Genomic DNA, 17,638 nt, shown 5'->3' on the forward strand with positions numbered 1-17,638 from the left:
GTTGGCTGCCAGTGACGTGTGTGATAAACTTCTCTTACCATTAATGTACCTGGACTCTGGTAAATTAATTTGCCAGGATTCAAATTCTCATTAATTTTTGTGGACTCTGTAGTTCCAATTACTGTGACAAAATCTTGCGTTTCCTACCCTACATCCTTTGGGTTTGGCCAGAGGTGGCGATGAAGACATATTTTTCCTGGCAGACAAGCTTAATTTCCCCCAAAAGCCACCCATCTAACCACTCATGGTTGAACATTTAGCGTATGGGTGAAGGATCACTTGATATTATCTTCTTTTTCCTCTTGCTTGTGGGAATAAAGATGAGATGTCATCAGGGACTGCAAAGCATGTTATCTGATGAGTTTACAAATGATTGTGTAATCCCTGTGTGAGTAAGTGCTGCTCTTTGCTATACGGGGGCAGCCTTGGAACAGACTTTTCTATTTGGTACTTAATCTCATTTCCAATTTTGGGTTTGTATTTTTGTCTTTCCTAAAGATTTTCTTTAAAAAAAAAAAAAAAAGACAGGGCTTCATGGAAACAGTGAGCACAGAGCTACTGCTCCAGCTGAGCCTGGAGATGATGTCCTCCTCCATGCAGGGCCTGGGCAGGGTGGTGTGACTCGGGGAGACTGAAAATTAAAACTGAGGTATATTAAACTGCAAAGAAGGTGTTAATTTAGCCCTGAGGGCTATTAGACACCAAAAAGACAAAGAAAATAATATGTATGTGTATTGTAATACAGTAGTAGAAAAGTCAAGGTCCTTTACAAAATTTCTGGTCTACAACCAACCTTTGTGCCAAGAGGACCCGCAGGAGAGCCCCAGGGCGTTACTTAGCAAAGTACTTGCTGGTCATGGGCACCCCCTGAGCCGGTGGCTATAGGACGGGGCTGCCTGAAACTCAGAAACCAGCAGGGTGTGGGAGACGAGTCAGCAGAGCCAAGGCGCTGGATACACACTGACATGACTGCGTGCACCTCTGTCATGATATTTTCTAAAATGAAGGGGTTGGATACATAGCCGCTCTTGAGAGCCACCCCTGGGGCTACCAGAAGAGGATGTGGGTGAGGTGCGGTGGTTTCTCCCCCAAGTTGTGAAGCTGGGGGGGGGGGTGTTGCAACTGCGAGCCCCTGAGTTTGCATCTTCAGCAGTTCCCAAAGACAACCGATATCTCTTTTGCTTGTGTGAACAGCAGAGTGCCATCCTGTAAACCTGGCATCCACTTTGGAAAGGCATTTTATGGAAGCCCAGCCCTGAACACAGCCTCCTAAGCTGGAAGGCATTGGGTGTTTAAGCTTTGATTTTCCTACAGTGCCTTCTCAGGAGTATGGAGGTCATGTCCTTCCCACATAGCAGCTCCAAGTCACATCCCGCCAGCTCCCCCCATGCATCCAGCACTTTGGGGGCTGCAGGGTTAGGAAACGCCCCAAGGATTTACACAGATCCCTGTGTAAATCCTGCCTTCAGTTTGAGCAGGAGCTGCTGGTGCAGGACCCAAGGAAGAGCTGAGGCTGGAGCTGTGCTGTGACCACAGGCACTTGGGGGTCTTGTGGCAGGGCTCTTGCTCCCCATCTTCTCCTGGCACCATTTTAGACCCACACAGATCTCTGTGGAGATCTGACATTACAAGCTTCTGACTATACGAGCGGGTCCAGCAGGTATCAAGCACTGACACTGATTTGTACTTATTTGTTTGTTACAAAGCAAGAGGTTTTCTGTATGTGCTGGTGGCTTGTGGTGTTATCCAGAGCACAAGGGCTGGCTCAGTAGTTGTGTGCTCCAGGTGTGAGGAGGGTGCAGCAAGGGCTCAGCCTCGCACAAATACACGCTTTAATGAATATGCATGCTCCAGAGCTTTTGAAATGATGGTTCCTGAGAGTTTTAATTAGTATCTCAAATGAGCTAGTCTCCCCACTTTGCCTGCATTAAAAATAATTTGAACTACTGCTTCCCCAAATGAATTAGGCCTTCATGGCAGCAAGGTGCTTTAGCTCAAGGTACAAGATATGACCTGACCTGCTGGATCCAGGGCTCCGAACTCCAGCATTCCAATGACCTAGCCTGAAATACCAAAGAAATCAAGCAGAAGATGTGTTTGGGATGCTGATGTGTTGGTGGGATGGCGGGTGCAGCTAGGGTCAGCCCATCGCTTTCCTTTTCCATAGGCACAGGGACAAAGCCACGTGCTCCTTGTGGTGGGGAGGCTCCGCTGGGCGCTGGCCTGGCCCTGCTCTGGGCAGCTCTGCTGGCCTGCCACCATGACAATTCCTGCGGGTGGCTCAGATGTCTGGCCTCTGACCCAGCTGTGGTGGTTAAGGTGAAGAACCCAGCTGCTGAGCTGGGGGAAAAGTTTCTCAAATGAGCCACATTTTTCCACTTCTGTTACAAAATCCAGCAACCTTAGAGGCAGTATTTTTCTTGTGGTACAAGGTGGCCATATGTTTGTAATCCTCTGAAAGCCCAGGGCTGCAGCAAGGGCTGGTTCTGCTTCTTGTGCCAGGTTTTGCCTGACAGCAGTGATGCCAATGAGTCTGCTTTGAGAACTGGGAGGTTTTGACCCTCAAATTGTTTCAGGCAGGAATGACTTTGTACCTGTAGGTCCCATAAGTGCCCCCTGACCTGGTTTAAGACTTGCAGTCCTCCTGCATTGGTAGGGTCAATCTTCCCCTCCCAAGGATGTGGCTGAACCTTGCCCTGAGCAGGGGCTTGAGGCCAGGGGAGCAGCAAGCATCCAAATGTCAAAGAGAAATGTCACATCCATGAGCATCTGTCCACACACTGTGGAGTTAATCAAGGTTTTGGAGAGGGTGCAGGCCCTCACAGAAAAACTCTAAGCTGCTAACGATGCTATTTTCCTCTAAATGGGGCTTCCTCGTTGTTACAGCATCCAACAGAATGATTAGAAAGTAGTGTTAATTGGGAATTAGCTGGTCCAAACCAGACTGAAAGCAAATTTAAGAGTCAAGCAGAGACTTCCTGTGACAAAAGGTTTATGATGAAATGCAGTTGAGTGGAAGGGAAAGGAAAGGAGGAACCACAACTTTTTGAATTAAGCATGTAACTAAGTTGAGCAAATCACTTCCCTGTGTAAGCACGTGGTGTTGGTTTTGGTTGGATTTACTGGCACCAATTATTTCTTTATGAGATGTAAGCCTGTCTGACTGTGACAGTGTCACTGGGGATTTAGATTAGTGCAAGAGGGAACAAAATGCAGCCTGCACTTGGTGCAGCTGCGTGAATTCTCTAAGGTCAAAGGAAAAAAAAGTGCTTGGAGTAGCCCTGGTGAGAAGGGCAGTGAATGCTGGGGACAGCAGTGCTCTGCTGCTCAAAGGCAGCTCAGTGCCCTGTATCGGGGCCTTATCTGCTGAGCATTTACCTTGAAGGCTCTTGGTGCTTAGGCGTAATTAAGAGCTGCCACAAGAAACCTCCCTCGCTGCCCCCCTCTGCGCCTGACCCCAATGTCCTTTTGAAGCGAGGTCCTCCCCAGAGCAGGAGGGGAAGGCTGTGCCCACAGGGCCACCCTCCTCTGGCTGCTGCCACGTGTCTGTGGACATCTTCCATTGATACTCTTCTGATGCATGCTTCTGATGTGTGCGAACAGCAGCTTATTTGCACATGTTGCCCTCCCAGCCACCAAATGCCCGGAGCTAGGGCGATGGGAAGTGCTGAGGTGCTGGGAGGTGAAGGACGGAGGTGCATGGTACGTGGGGTCCGTCTCTCAGCTCACTTTGCTGCCCCCGTAACTCTTGGCACTGTGCTGCCCACGGCTGAGGTTGGTCCAGGCAGGGACGCAGCCCCACAGTCACTCCTGTTAGCCTGCTGGCTCTGGCCTCTCACAGAAGGTTTCCCTCCCCCAGACCACCAATTCTGCAATGGATACTTTAAAATTATTTTAAACTATTAACATTGAGGTAAAGGGGTTGGGAACCTGAATATCAGGCTGGTGTGGCTATTGTAACCACAAAACTTGGGCTGATTTAGATGTCACTTGACTAACCCCAAATAAAACCCTACCCCGACTAGGCAGAAGATAGCACTGAGGTCATAGGAAGGTGTCTATTTATCTGTAAGCTCAGGGTCTGTATCACCAGCATCTGGAAAATGTGCTGTGGTCAGATGTTTGCAGAAGGGAGCTGTGGGGAAATTTGCTGCTTTCCTGAATAGGAACTTGTGGTCAAAGGCTCTCACACAGATGAAATATCACAGACAGAAGCAGGCAAAGCCCCAGCCACCAAATGAAGTTCCTCGTTCATTGGGTGCAGCTCAATGTTATGGTTTGTTTGTTCTCCCCCACATTGCGTGCTCCCTGGCTCCCGCAGCTTGCTGCTTGTGGAGGGCAGCCACTGCAAGCGGGATGGCGTCTTTGGGGTCAAATTTCCTGTCTGAACTTTGTTTCTTCTGTCTAGAATGCACAAAGGTCGGCCACCTGTGGCGTGAGGTGAGCAGTTTTGCTGCTTTGAATTGTGACCGCCGACGATCGGTGGGATGGTGCAGAGAAACCAGTGACTGGGTGAGAGTGAAAACCCCTCAGTGCCGACCTGTGCACACTCTGTGGGAGCACTGCTTGCGGCTCCGCTCCCTCACCTGGGTTTTAGCGGTGGGGTGCTGGAAGTCAAAACGTCCAAGATCAACCTAAAATTTACATCTGCAGAGCTTGGAGCTGAACTTTCTAAAGCACATTTTCCTCACTTCCAGTCCATGCAAGGGAGACGTGTACCTGTCTCCCAGAGTCTCTGCTGTCCTGCCAGGTTCATGCTCTTTGCTATTCTGCATTATTCACCGAGTGCAGTATGTCAGCACAGCTCCGGAAGAGGGAACGGTTGATATTTATACACACGTTCATGTGTTTTCCTGTGCTGAAAAGCAGCGAAAACACGAACAACTAGATCTTTGAATCTAAAAGGCAGTCCTGCAAAGGCTAGCAGGCAATCCGATCGCTGACATATTGCATTTTACACAAATGCATGCACAGACCTTAACCTCATACCACCCAGCAGGCTCAGGGTAGTGCCCATTTGCTTTCCAGTTGTTCCCATTGCACAGTTTGATTTTATTGAATGTTCAGTAGCATGCACAGGAAGGAAATAACCATTTGCCGTCACTGGCTGGTGTCATTCAGACCTACCTGGGTGCTGTGTAACGTTATTGACGTAGTTGATGTATCTCTGGTAGAAATCAAGTATTTGGCCACGTAGTCCTTAATGAGGCAGGGATCTTTACTGCAGCTGGGACAGGTGCTTGCAGTGCTCGTGTGCTGTGACATTATCTGTCTGTTAATGGAGACGGAATAACAGTGTGCCAAAGACCCTCAGCACAGTCCTGTCACATCCACCCTGCTGCCAGCTCCTTTGGTGTGCTGGGCACAGCTCATGCATATGGTTTGGAAACCCCTGGTGTGCTTGAGCCCAGGTGGGACTTCAGGTGCTGGGTGTTGCAGTGATACTAGCACAGGTCACCCATGGCATTTGGGTGGGAATCACCTCCTCCATGGTCTATCCCAGTGGCACTTGCCTCAGTGTCCCTGGCTGCCTGGGGACACTCACCAAAAGGCACACTTGCCCTGTCCCCACCGGCATTTGGTGCATCCTGTCAAGGGCACCAGCACCAGCCGTGGCTCAGTGTGCAGGCAGCGCTTTGCGTGACAGCAGCTCGTACGTCACCACCCTATCGCTAACACAGGCACCCTCACTGGATTACCTTTTTTTCATGTGCTTCTGCAATTTTTTGCTTATCTGCTACCTTCCTGTGCGAGGCTCACTTCTCCAGCAGAAACGTTTCATTTCTGGTTAGCAGTAATGAAAAAGAGAGTAAAATATACCTCCTCGGCACTAACAAACTCCTTAACCTTGCTCTCCATGGTCACTTAGTTCACTGGGCCTTCTGAAAAATATTGAATCAAAGCATAAGCAAGTTATTCCTATAATTTTCTTTATTAAACTAATATTAAACTGTATTCCTAAATTTATTTTCCATTTCAGGATGGTTGTTGTCAGACGAAATGTTTGTTCACAAATCCTATTGGGCTTTGCAATGTAGAGCAGCTTTTTGGTACCGAAGCATCATTACCTTTCATGAATGCTGTGCGATGGATTTGGAGCCAATCTGTCACCTCTCCTTTGCTGGTGTATTGCTAGTTCTTAATTGATGTAGTAACTTGCTTTCTAAAAAACGTGCATGTTTATGAAAAACAGAACAAAGTGACCAAAGTGGAGAAGGTGTCAATTCCTCAGGTTATTTTTTTTTAATCAAATTTTAAAATAAAATTCTGTTGCCATTTCTATTAGTTGCGTGGTCCTGGGGACTATGCTGGCACATCTTCCCCAGGAGCTCTGTGAACCTGGCTGCTTTCCTGCCGCTGGCCTCCCATGGCAATGAGTTTCGCAGTTTAACAATGCACTGCATGAATAATACACGTCTGTACGCAGCGTAGGGTCGTTTGTCTGTGAAGGCAGGACCACTGTAGGACATGGGGACCCTAAGTGGTGACTTTGAGAATGAGAAAATGGCCCTACATCATTAACTTTAGATATATTTCCCTGCACTGCCTCTCTCTGTTCTGTTCTGCTTGCGTGTGGGCCTGCTGTCTCGGGGCCCGATGCGTGAGCAGAGCTGTGCCGTGCCACCTTGGGCAGCCGAGCCGTGTTTGTGATGGCAGGGGAGACCTCACAGCTCAGCTGCACGGGCTCACTGGCACCTGTCAAACCACAGTGTCATGTAGTCTGGAAGACAAGTGGAAAAAATGGGCATGGGAAGATGAGGGCAATGAATCCAGAGGGCACTGAGCTTTAAGGACACCTTTGTTTTTAAGTCTGTCTGCCTTTCAGTATATTCCATCCCAGTAATGCTCAGAAGACAGCAACCACGGGCAAAGTCCAAAAAGCCTCTAGTCCTCACATGGGCTGTATTGTAGGAATGATTGCTCCTAGGCTGAGGAGAAATCAGCTTAGGAGGAGCTGGTTTTTTTTTTTTTTGTTTGTTTGTTTGTTTGTCATGCAGTTGAGAGAAAGAGGGAAGAAAAAATCTACCGGATCTCTTCAGCTCATCAGCTGTCACCAGCCTAGAACAGGGCACTTGGAAACAAAATGAGCCAGAAGTGTTTTTAATGGGTGACACACAGAGATGTAAGGAGATCCCTGTTTGTAAACCCAGCTGTGCTTTGTTCAGGGGACAGCTGCAGCCATACCCCCCCCCCACCTGTCTAATGCTGCTGCAATGCATCACTCACTGTTAGGTGTGACTTGCACGCGTACGAGGACAGCTGATCAGTGCCCTTCAGGCTGAAGTCCTTCCACACCTAAATGACTGCACTGCAAAGTGACTTTTCAGATTATAAACACACGGTTGAGGGGTGGGAAGGGAAAAATAATAATTAAAAACAAAACAAAACAAAACAAAAACGCTAAGGTTAAGAGCATGTTAGTTCTTAAATGGTACCCTCAAAGGTCACCCAATCTGTTACAACAAGGTTTGCATCATCCCATATAGGCGTTCCTCCCATTTCACACCACAACTAAACCCACACAGTCTAGTCCTGTTCAGAACATTATATTTTAGCAACACACAAACAGATCTAATCTGTTAGTTTAGCAATTTCCTGTGCTGGGATTTGGTAGGAAACTGATGAAAAATGCCAAGAAAATGTAAAGACAAACTGAGGAGCTCCCCTCACCTCCACCCAGAGAAAATGAGAGTTGGATTTTTCTGGTTTTATTTCATGCACTGAAGTTCCCTGTATGTTGGAGCAGGCAACGTGCTCCTGGTGAAGCTTGCCCAAGCCTTGTCCTGCAGCACCATGCCGAGCGCTGGCAGGGCTAGCTGAAAGTGCTGCCCTGCTTGGGGTGGGCAGGAGGGGACCCGGCCTCCAGGGTGCCATCCTTCACCAGGCAGATGCTGGCTTTAGTCTGACGTGTAACCTGCGTGCCGTAAGAAAACAGAGCCATGGGGATGGGAAGTCTGTAGGGGGCCTTTTGGGGCGCTCTCAAAGGATCAAGGCCCCTGAGAAAGAAGGTGTCATCCCTGGAATTTGGAATTGTAGGAGCTGGGACTGAAGTCTTCTTGTGTGTGTAGACCAACTGAGAGAGCCTTCACGGGTAGCCGGAATAGGGCAGAGCAGTCCAGCCACTGCAAAGTCAGTATCAAAGATCCTGCTCTCTGCTCTCCTCCTCAGCCCAAAGCTGTTCTCCCCAAGCTGCCATGTGGCCCAGACAAGTCACTCACACGGGGTGCATCATCCCCTGGCCCTGAACAGCACCATGCCTCACTAGGGACAGTGTTTCTCCCCCCACCTGCCCCAAACTGCCTTCAGGACCCCACAGGGGGACTCGTGGATAGGCCAGGCTCCCACCACATGGGCTGCCCCATCCCGCAGGAGCTTCGGGGCCCACGCCGTGTGGTGAGACATGTAGGTGGGTGGCAGCCCTGTGACTCGTGAGTCAGCACTCCCCCCAGCCTGCCTCGCACGGCAGGGCCACAAAGGAGCCTGCACATCAGGGTGAGCATGGGCACCATTGGCACGAGGAGGGCCAAGGCTGAAGGCTTCACTTTCCCCACAAACACAGGGAGCAGGAGAAACCAAAGCACTTGTGCCCATCTGTCTGGGGAGGGGGCCCTCTGTGGGTGTGACAGGCAGTGGGCACGGCTGGAGCAAGCTGCTCGCCGCAGCCTGGTTTTGTTAGTCTAGCAGCAGCTGAAGCGACAGGACGTGGTTGTGGATGCGTATGTGGGGCAAGCTGGCTGTTTTCTGGGCCACCTCAGACTTTTTGGCAGAACAACTGGGTGTGCTGCCGAACGCTGCCTGGGAGGCCCTGTGTCTTCATCCTGGCGGTCCTGAGACACAGGTGTCCTCCTCACACAGGTAAGTGACAGGCAGGACGGGAAGGTGAGCTGAGCAGAGCTGAAGAGGAGCTTGAGGGGTGATTTTGGCCCCGTCCACCACAGCAGCGCCCCTTGGTGCCCCCTGACGTGTCTCCATGCGGGTGCCCAGCCCCACCACGGCGGGGCTATGTGTGCGACCCCCCCCCCCCCCCCCCGTCAGGGGCAGCCTGGCTCCCTGGGGTGACAGCCGGGCTTCTGCAGAACCAGCACTGACGTGACTCATCTCCACACCATCTTCTCACTCTGCGGACACCAACACACTTATCTGCAAGTTTCCCTTGGAAAGGAAACGCCTTGCTGTGATGGTTTCCACTGCCTCGTTTCCATCATGACATTGAAGCCCACTGTTACCCTGAAGCATCACCTCTCACAAAGCCACGGGGAGCTGTTACTTGTCCCCTTGCCCACCAGCCTGTGGCTTTTTTTCCCTCTCAGCATTTCAGTGCTCACAGCCCTGTTTACCAGTGACACGTGTCATCTCCTTTCTGCTTCCCCTCTGTCACCACAAATACTCCACAGCGTCAAGAGGCTGCAGCATGCAGACACTAAAAGTGCAGCACTTCTAATTGTAACTGCTCCTGTCCCAGGCACAAAGTACTGCACCATACCCAGATTTTTGGGGACAGCAGCATGTAGAGGTGGAGCTGGCATTTTCCACAGGAAAGCTTACCCTGTTCCTTTCTTCTTCCCTGCCCAAAGGCATTTTTGTCTGCTGCTCTTCTCCTCTCCTTTTCCAGCCAGGTGTGCATGTGAGCAGGCAGTCGCGGTGTGCCCTTCCCTGTGGCACTGCTGACTTACTCAGATGCTCCCCCTCTCTCCAGGAAAAGCAGGAAAGAGCATCCAGAGAACCACAGTCCATCTCACCCTGATCTCTGGTAAGCAGACAAAGGAAATCATCTTGTAAATAATTTCAAAACCTACTGAGGACAAGAAGGTGATTGGTTTTACAAAACCATGCCTGATAACCAGATAGCCACATCTGAGTAGGCAACATGCTGGTGGATGTGAGATGAGAGCAGTGGCTGTGCTTGTTCTGAACTTTGGTGTTGTAAGCCTTCCTGTCGCCTGTGATGGCCTCGTAAACAGACTGGCGAGGTGTGGGCTAGCGAAATGGGCCACGAGGTGGACTGAAAACTGCCTGGACTGCCGAGCTCCAAGCACTGTGGTTAGCAGCACAGAGACCAGCTGGAGGCCAGTCCACAGGGAAGTCCCTTGGAGGTCAAAGCTGGGCCAAGGTATGAAGATGCCAAACCATAACAGCCTGGCTGCTGGGACAGCGCGCACCCTCAGCAGGTCTGCAGATGGCACAAAACCAAGAGGAGCAGCTGATACGCAGGAGGGTTGTGCCATCATTCAGAGGTATCCGGACAGGCTGGAGGAATGGGCCAGCAGGAACTTCTTGGGCCTCAACATGGGGAAGTGCCAGGTCCTGCACTTGGGGGGGAACAACCCCAGACACCAGTACTGGCTGGGGACCAGCCACTTGTAAAGCAGGTTGTAAGGCATTACAGCTGGCAAGCGGGCAGTGATCAACTCCCTGCTAGCTCTACTGCACACTGATTATTGGTGAGACAGCTCCCTGCTAGCTCTATTGCACACTGATTATCCACACCAGCTAAACAGCCTATTAGCGAGCCCTTTGGGGCTTACAGCCCTCTCTCCCTCCTCCAATTCAGTCAATGTATGGCCTGCCAAGCGAGGCTCTTTGCCACGCATGTGAGCCTTCAAGGCTGTGGTGAAACCCCATGAAGCTCTCACTGCTCTGGCTGTGCTCAGACAGGACTGAGGCTGGAGCCCTGCCACCAGCTCCTGCTCCACCCCTGCCCCAGGCACCAAACCCACCCCAAGGGGTCCTTTGGGTGCAGCCACCTCCATCTGAGGAGGGCCGGGGAGACATTCTCCACCCTAGGGAGCAGCTATGCCATGCACTGAGCTGCTCAGTGAGTCCACCTCCCTTCCCAGGGCTGCACAAGCGTGCCTCACTTCAGCACTTAGCTGCACGGCCCTGCACATCAAGCTGCACAAGCGAGCTAGCTATAGATATCGTGTCTTCCTGGCCGTGCCTAGCTAAGGTTTGACCACAGCATTTCAGCTCTCCACTCACCCAGTATCCCCGCTAGCCAGTGAGCACTGCATTTTAAGCAGCGCAGAATGAGGAGGCACAGAGACCATACTGGAAAGCATTGCAGACCTTTGGTCAGCAGATTGTCTGATGTTCAGGACCAAGCTGACACACGAGCCTCTCCCACGCAGCAGGAGGAGGTGCTATAGAAGCCTTCAAGTACTTGTGAGCCCTTGGTGCAGGCACCTGCCCCTGTGCAGCCCGTGCCTGGCCTCCCACCCCCACTCCTCCAGGCGGGGATGTGCACACCCTGCACGCCCTGCTGCCAGCGGGACCTGCTGCTGATTTTGTGGCATTAAACCCACAGGTAACGTCACTTTTTGCTTCTTTCTCCTTTGCTCTCCATGAACTGCTGCTCAGGGGCCTGCTGTGGCTGGGAAGAGGTGGAGGAGGCACCCTTCGGAGGACCCATTTCTCCACACCAGTGCAGTCCCTCATGCGGGGACCTGTTCAGCAGGTTGCTGTCGCTGAGACTTCTCTGTTCTTACTCCGGGGTGTTCAGGAAGATCACAGCATGTTACTTTCCAACAGCATCTGGAAGTTGGAAACTAAATTCTTCCCACCATGGGAGATAAGTGATTCCAGAAGAGTTTTTGTTTGTTTGTTTGTTTTTTCCTGTCTAAATGAACCCTTGCATCCCCTTCCAGGGTCTTTTGAAGCAGTTCTGTGTTTAGGATGACTACCTTGCTGTTTTCCTTAGTTTGACTTACCTCACAGCATCCTTTTCATGGACCAGTTTGGGCACTTCACAACTAGTTGGTGAAGTCACAGAGGATGAGGAGGTGGGGAGGAAGGGACTGTTAATTTCTCCATCTTGGGTAGGAGGCATCAGAACTAGTCTAAGTTAAACAAATGACTTCCAGAGTTAAATACCAGCTACAGGTGGGAGGCCTCAGGACTGTTCTTGCAGAGCAAAGCATGGGTTTTGGTCTGCTCTTCTACTGCTGCAGAAGGCAGCAGTCACATACCCAGCCCTTCAGGTCAAGGGATGTACTGAGAGATAAGCCTGAAAGAATATGGGTTTCCTAAGAGTTTTGTGCCTCAGCTCATCGTGTTTGAGAGAGCTCTGAACAACAGGGTTAGCTCAGGCAGTGCCCAGGTTTCTTTATGCTATTTGAAACAGAGAGGAAAATCCCTGCACCTCAGTGCTGGGGCAGCACCCTCAACTAGGGCTCTTCTGACACAGAGGCAATTTCTCTCCCACTCCTTCTGGCCGTGCTTCCCTCCCCGCAGTGCCCAGGTTACAACAGCACCCTTCTGAAGTGCTGTCCTCGTGCCCATGGAGCATATTTATTAAATCTTTGCTGACAGCTACTCATACAATTTATCAGGAGACTTGGTCCAATTCAGAGCAGTTGCTGCAGAGGTGGACAGTTCTGTTTACAGTTGTGTTTATCATCCCTTCTCCCACGAAGACAGAGGTGTAGCAGAGGCTGAGCTGCACCCTGCCCTTCCCATCCTGTTTTCCTTCTTTCTCTCCCTCTGCCCAGTCCCAGGTCCCTTCCCTCACCCCCCCCAGAAGGCCCCCTCAGCCCCTGTGCTGTCTTTACTCATTTCATCCACCACATTCACCCTTTGCTCCTCTGCTACCCACTTACTTCTGAGCACCCCCTGCAAGAAGGGAGGAGGATTTTACATGCAAGGGTGCATGTTCCAGTGCTGCTGCTTCTCTATGGGCATCCCGCTGGGTGTTGGCCACTCCAGTGTTGCTGTGACACCCACTGGGTCTCCAGCCTCCGACTCACTTCTCTTCCTCCAAGCTCCCTGTTTGAGGTCTGGAAGAAGCTGGAGAAAAATGAGGCCAGCTCTGGCCTTCCCCAGCCAGCCACCAGTTCCCATGGTGGGGGACAGGGGCTGACCAGCTCTTCGCAAACCATGGGGGACATGCTACACTGTACCGGTGGCTTTGTCCTTCCAGCCCCAGGCTGCTCCTGGTGCTCCAGCAGCACTGAGATGCTGTTTTACAGCTGTCTCTGTCATTTTCTCACAACCAGAGGTTGCTCTGCTACTGCAGCCATCTCCTCTTGCCCCCCCTTAAGCATTTGCAGCAGCCACAGGATATGCTAGCTTATCAAACAGCATCTCCTTGAAGACGTGTAATTCTCAACCATATCCTATCTGTGTTGCCTGGCCTGCTTTAAAACCCTCTGCTTGTTTCCTCCCTCCTCCCCACCAGCCTTCGAGTTCCCCCTGGCAGGGAGCACTTGCAAGCCCTGAGCTGCAGGGCAGATGGCAGATGCTGGGAACTGCAATTGGGCTACACGTTGAGCACCAAAGCCGGGGTCTGCCAGAGCCCTTTCACACCGCAGAGCACACCAACACAGTTTGCCTGCGTCATACTTCAGCACGGAGGCTGCTGCTAGCAGTGTGGCAGCACCACGGCCAGTGCAAAGCAACCTGGGCATCAGCCACACCAGCAAAGCCACTTACTGCTCGTGCAGGTAGTGAGCATAGTGGTGTGGCGGCTTTATCCCTGGATGAAGGTGTTTCCCTGCTGCTACTTGATGTGGTTCAGAGGTTTTCCTTGGGTGACAGCTAGCAGCTTGCTCCCCGGGCACAGGCTGCAAGCAGCGAGGTCTGTTGGGACACCCAGACCTCAGCATGCAGTAATTAGTTGAGAGCTCTCTGCAGGAGTCACATTAATGTCTGCTGGTGTCCAACACACTTGTCTAACCCCCCCAGAATCTGTGTTATTTGTGAGTCAGTTACGTCAGAGCTGAAGCCTGACCTTGGAGGCAGTGTCCTCACCATCTGACCACAAGGTCTGCATGGTTTGCAGAGGCAAATAACTGCTTAGCCAGGTGTCTTCATCATGGTGTCCCCCTGCCTCTCTGAGAGCTGTAGGATTTCACCAGATACCTCACCCCTCCACTCTCCCATTAGAGTGGCAAATACTTGAAATCAGAAGGTTGCATTCTTTCCAATGTGCATCGAGATGCAAGCAGAAATTCAGTGACATGCCCAGAATCACCAATTCAGAGAATATGTGCACATTGCACAGAGCTACTTTGCACAGGATGGAGCCTGATAAAAACTGATTTTTATCAGCCCCCCCCCCCCAAGTTCATACTCTTCACACATACAATGCTCTTGTGAAGCATCTAGTAGCTGTTGTGACAGAGGCTCAGGAGCTACTGCTTATAGGTTTCACAAGGCAGCCTGGATGCTTACCTTGAGAAGGAACCATCTATAAAGCCCTTATTTGCAGCTCCTTGTTCTGCACCGGCGTTTCCTCTTTTGGGTAAGTCTTTCTGCTTTACATCTGTAGACTCGTACTCTCTCCTGGAATGAATGGGCCTAAAATTATGTTAATCTTTCCCTCTTTGCCAAGGAGGTGGAGAGCAGCGTGCCTCACTCACGCCTGTAGGGTTTTGAGCATGCCTCTGGGATGAAGGACTCAGATTCAGCTCTGTTTTCCTCAGCTTGGAGCAGGAGCACTGGGTTCACAAGGCAGCCCGAAGGCACAGAAACCTGCCCAATAAGGGCCAGAGCATGATGGTGCCCACCAAGTCTACCCCTTGCCTCCCAAGCCAGCAGATCTGTTAGAAGAGCTTTTGCTCATGGTTCATGCTAGACTTTAGCACTGGTTGCTGCAGTCCCTGCCTAGCTCAAAACCAAGCTAAGAGTCTTTTTGCCTCATCTGCACAGACGGGCTTAAAGAATTAGTGCTCACATTGTCACAGCGTGCCCCTGCTATCTATGGGTTCTAGTCTGAGTGCTATTCCCCTCTCCCAGTCAGGAGTCCACTATTTAATAGGGGCTGCCTGCCATGTCCTATTGGAAGTGCATCCTGAGATATTTACTCATAAACTGAGTAAGCATAAACAGAGCCTGACACAAGGATGCATCCCAGTTACAGGCTGTCGGAGACGGCCATTTGTGTAGGCTTAAATTCACATTCATAACAGTGTAAATATTCAAATAAATACCCTTTGTTTATAGAAGTCATGCATCTGTTGAGAGGTAGGAGAAAAGTCTTAATCATTTTTTTTCCCATTTCAGGTCTCAGAACATCACGTGCCATCCACACATCAGGACAATGAATGAGTCCAACAGCTGCAGTGTAACAGATGTAGAAGTGAATCGCCACGTTCGTCTCACTGAGTTTGCTCTGTATATCCTCATTTTCTCTTTCGGAGCAATATTTAATGCCCTTGCCCTGTGGGTGTTCTTCTGCAAAATAAAGAAGTGGACAGAAACCAGGGTGTACGCAATCAATTTAGTTTTTGCTGACTGCTTCGTCATCTTCATCTTGCCTTTCATGGCTTATTTGATCTGGAATAAGTCAGTCCGAGATGAACTCTGCCAGTTTATAGAGGCAATGTATTTTATCAACATGGTAGTGAGCATCTACATTGTTTCATTTATCTCCATTGATCGATATATTGCCATAAAGTACCCCCTGAAAGCTAGGACCTGCAGGTCTCCATCAAAAGCTGCCCTTCTCTGTGGGCTTCTGTGGATCTCTGTTATAATCGGTGCAACCTTAAGATTTCAAAAGAGACATGCTGCCTTCTGTTTTCAGAAGGATGCCACCATACCCACTGCTCAGACCCTGCTTTCCATTTTCTTCGTTTTCACTCTTCCATTAGCAACCTTGACCTTTTGTTCCATAGAAATCATCAGGAACCTTAAGAGACAGCTGAAGACAAATTCACTGGAAGAGAAATTAATCCAGAAAGCTCTTTACATTATTTATGCAAATCTGATTGTGTTTCTAATATGTTTTCTGCCAGCCTACCTTGGGATACTTTTCAGGTTCATAATGGAGTATATTGGACCTAGCTGTTTCCTGATCCAGGTCATGATGAACTTCTCTGCCCTGACGAGGTGCATTGCCACGTCCAACTGCTGTCTGGATAGCGTCTGCTACTACTTCGTGACCAAGGAATTCCAAGAAGCCATTCTGCAGCCCAAATCCAGCACTGACAAAACAAATCAAACCCAATCCTTGCAGATAAACACTTGCTAAAGGAAAGGAAGAAGAATACAAACCAAACCACCACCACGACCAAAAAAATGCAATGCCAAGAGAAGGTACAGCTTCAGTGTTACTGGGATAACCCAGTAACACCAGATTACCCCTTTCATTCCAGGGACAGCTTTGTTATGTCTGTCATTACCAAGTTAATTGTAATTTTTATTCTACGTGTCTATTAAACAAATAAGTTGTTTCATACAGAGGTGTAAAAGCAAGTGTGTGATGTCTGTTCAGTAACATGGCTTCCTTCTAGCACCTAGCTGTTACTCTTACAGGAAGACAGGTGACCAAGTATATCACCCTATTTTATTTCATTTTGCAGCTAAAGACAACTTAACCTTATTGCCAGCACAGTATAATACATAGTGCTTTACCCCTCTGCGTATTTCAGATTGTTTGCATTATTAGAATAGGCCAATTTATTTTTAACACATTGCTTTGGTGGGGTGAGGGCATTCAGGTGGTACCACCGTATTCCTAAGTGCATGCACCTACAAAACAGCCCAGACTCCGCTGACTGCTCATCTCCTCCAGGCTGACTGGTCAGATAGATGTGCAGCAACACTTTAAGCCATGGCCACTGCCATAAAGGCACAGAGCACAGGAGATCTCAGACTGGGGTTCTCCTGCTGGCTCCCCTCCTGAGACCCAGCCCTACAGTGGATGTCCCGGGGGGGCTGCTGCTCCCCACCGTTGAGGAGAAAGGGGCCCTTTGAGCCCTGCCTGGACCCTCACCACCCAGGCACCGCTTTTCCCTGGGCCTGTGTTGTGGTACCAGGCTGGTCCCCAGGTCCCTGGCAGGGGGTCACAGCTGTGTCCAGGTTTCTGCAGCCTACCCACGCTGTCACCTCTGAAGTTCCTGTGGGTGAAATGTGTTTGTCCTGTGAGTCAGCAGCATAGAAAAGTCAGTGGGGAGGATAGGGAGGGGGATGATCCCCGGTATGTTGCTTAAATGCTGCCTAGGACTGGGATTTTTTCTTTCTAAATACTTGAAAACATCTCTAACCCTGCCTCCACGTGCTGCCCAGGCAGTGCCTTATGAGAGCTTGCAGAGCACCAGGAGACTGTGTGAAGGAGTCAGGTTGTGTCCTGAGCCTTCCCTGCCTGTTTGCACATTTTCCCCATGGCCTTCAGGGAGCCTGCAGCTGCTGGTAAAACTGCTGCTACTGGCACCTTTGGGACCACAAGCTCAGGTGACACAACTGCATGGGACAAATCCTGGGGCACCAGAGTCTGTCCCTGGGTAAGCAGGGCTGTGCTGGCCACTGGAGGAGCTGCCCTCGCTTTGGCTGCCCCAAGGCCGGGTGCTGGCATGTGTTCGCTCAGGTACTCGACATTTTGGGGGAAGATGACCTGTAATGCATCGCTACCAACCTGACAGTCAGGAGGGAGGTGGGCTGGAGGTGAGGGGCGTTCACTGTGCCTGTTGCATCCTGAGCAGGTACACAGGTGGTGCAGGTGAATGGATTTGAGTCAGACCTTCCCTGCAGGACCGACGGATGCTAAAGGCCATCACAAAGACTGTAAAAATACCCCAGGGATGTTATTAAACATGTTTCCAAAGGTCATGACACCTTCCTCACACCTACAGTTCACTCTCCTCTCGCTTGCCTGTGTCTTGGTGTGGGCTGTCACTACTGGCAGGGGCTTTCCCATGAC

The 17,638-nt window shown here is 50.5% G+C and overlaps 1 protein-coding gene and 2 long non-coding RNA genes across 3 annotated transcripts in view; 1 reads left to right on the forward strand and 2 right to left on the reverse strand.

The window, feature by feature from the left end:
• Positions 1 to 6,956: 6,956 nt before the first annotated feature.
• On the reverse strand, positions 6,957 to 15,052 carry LOC308200077. Its single transcript, XR_013955215.1, has 2 exons — positions 14,928 to 15,052; positions 6,957 to 9,793 (listed from the first exon to the last, which is right to left on the reverse strand). It is a non-coding gene; the product is annotated as an uncharacterized lncRNA (long non-coding RNA).
• LOC308200067 (G-protein coupled receptor 35-like) lies at positions 11,327 to 16,177 on the forward strand. The gene is made up of 2 exons (XM_080605159.1): positions 11,327 to 14,239; positions 15,001 to 16,177. The coding sequence occupies exon 2, from the start codon at positions 15,038 to 15,040 to the stop codon at positions 15,968 to 15,970; it is 933 nt and encodes a 310-aa protein (XP_080461285.1). The 5' UTR covers positions 11,327 to 14,239; positions 15,001 to 15,037; the 3' UTR covers positions 15,971 to 16,177.
• LOC308200075 overlaps positions 15,534 to 17,638 on the reverse strand; it is a 66,130-nt gene continuing 64,025 nt past the window's right edge. The window contains exons 11-12 of the long non-coding RNA XR_013955206.1: positions 15,740 to 15,923; positions 15,534 to 15,655 (exon numbers count right to left, since the gene is read on the reverse strand). This is a non-coding gene — a long non-coding RNA (uncharacterized lncRNA). The remainder of the gene's footprint in view (positions 15,656 to 15,739; positions 15,924 to 17,638) is intronic.

The sequence above is a fragment of the Anser brachyrhynchus genome (genome assembly GCF_964034855.1).
Source record: "Anser brachyrhynchus genome assembly, chromosome: 9".
Classification (NCBI taxonomy): domain Eukaryota; kingdom Metazoa; phylum Chordata; class Aves; order Anseriformes; family Anatidae; genus Anser; species Anser brachyrhynchus.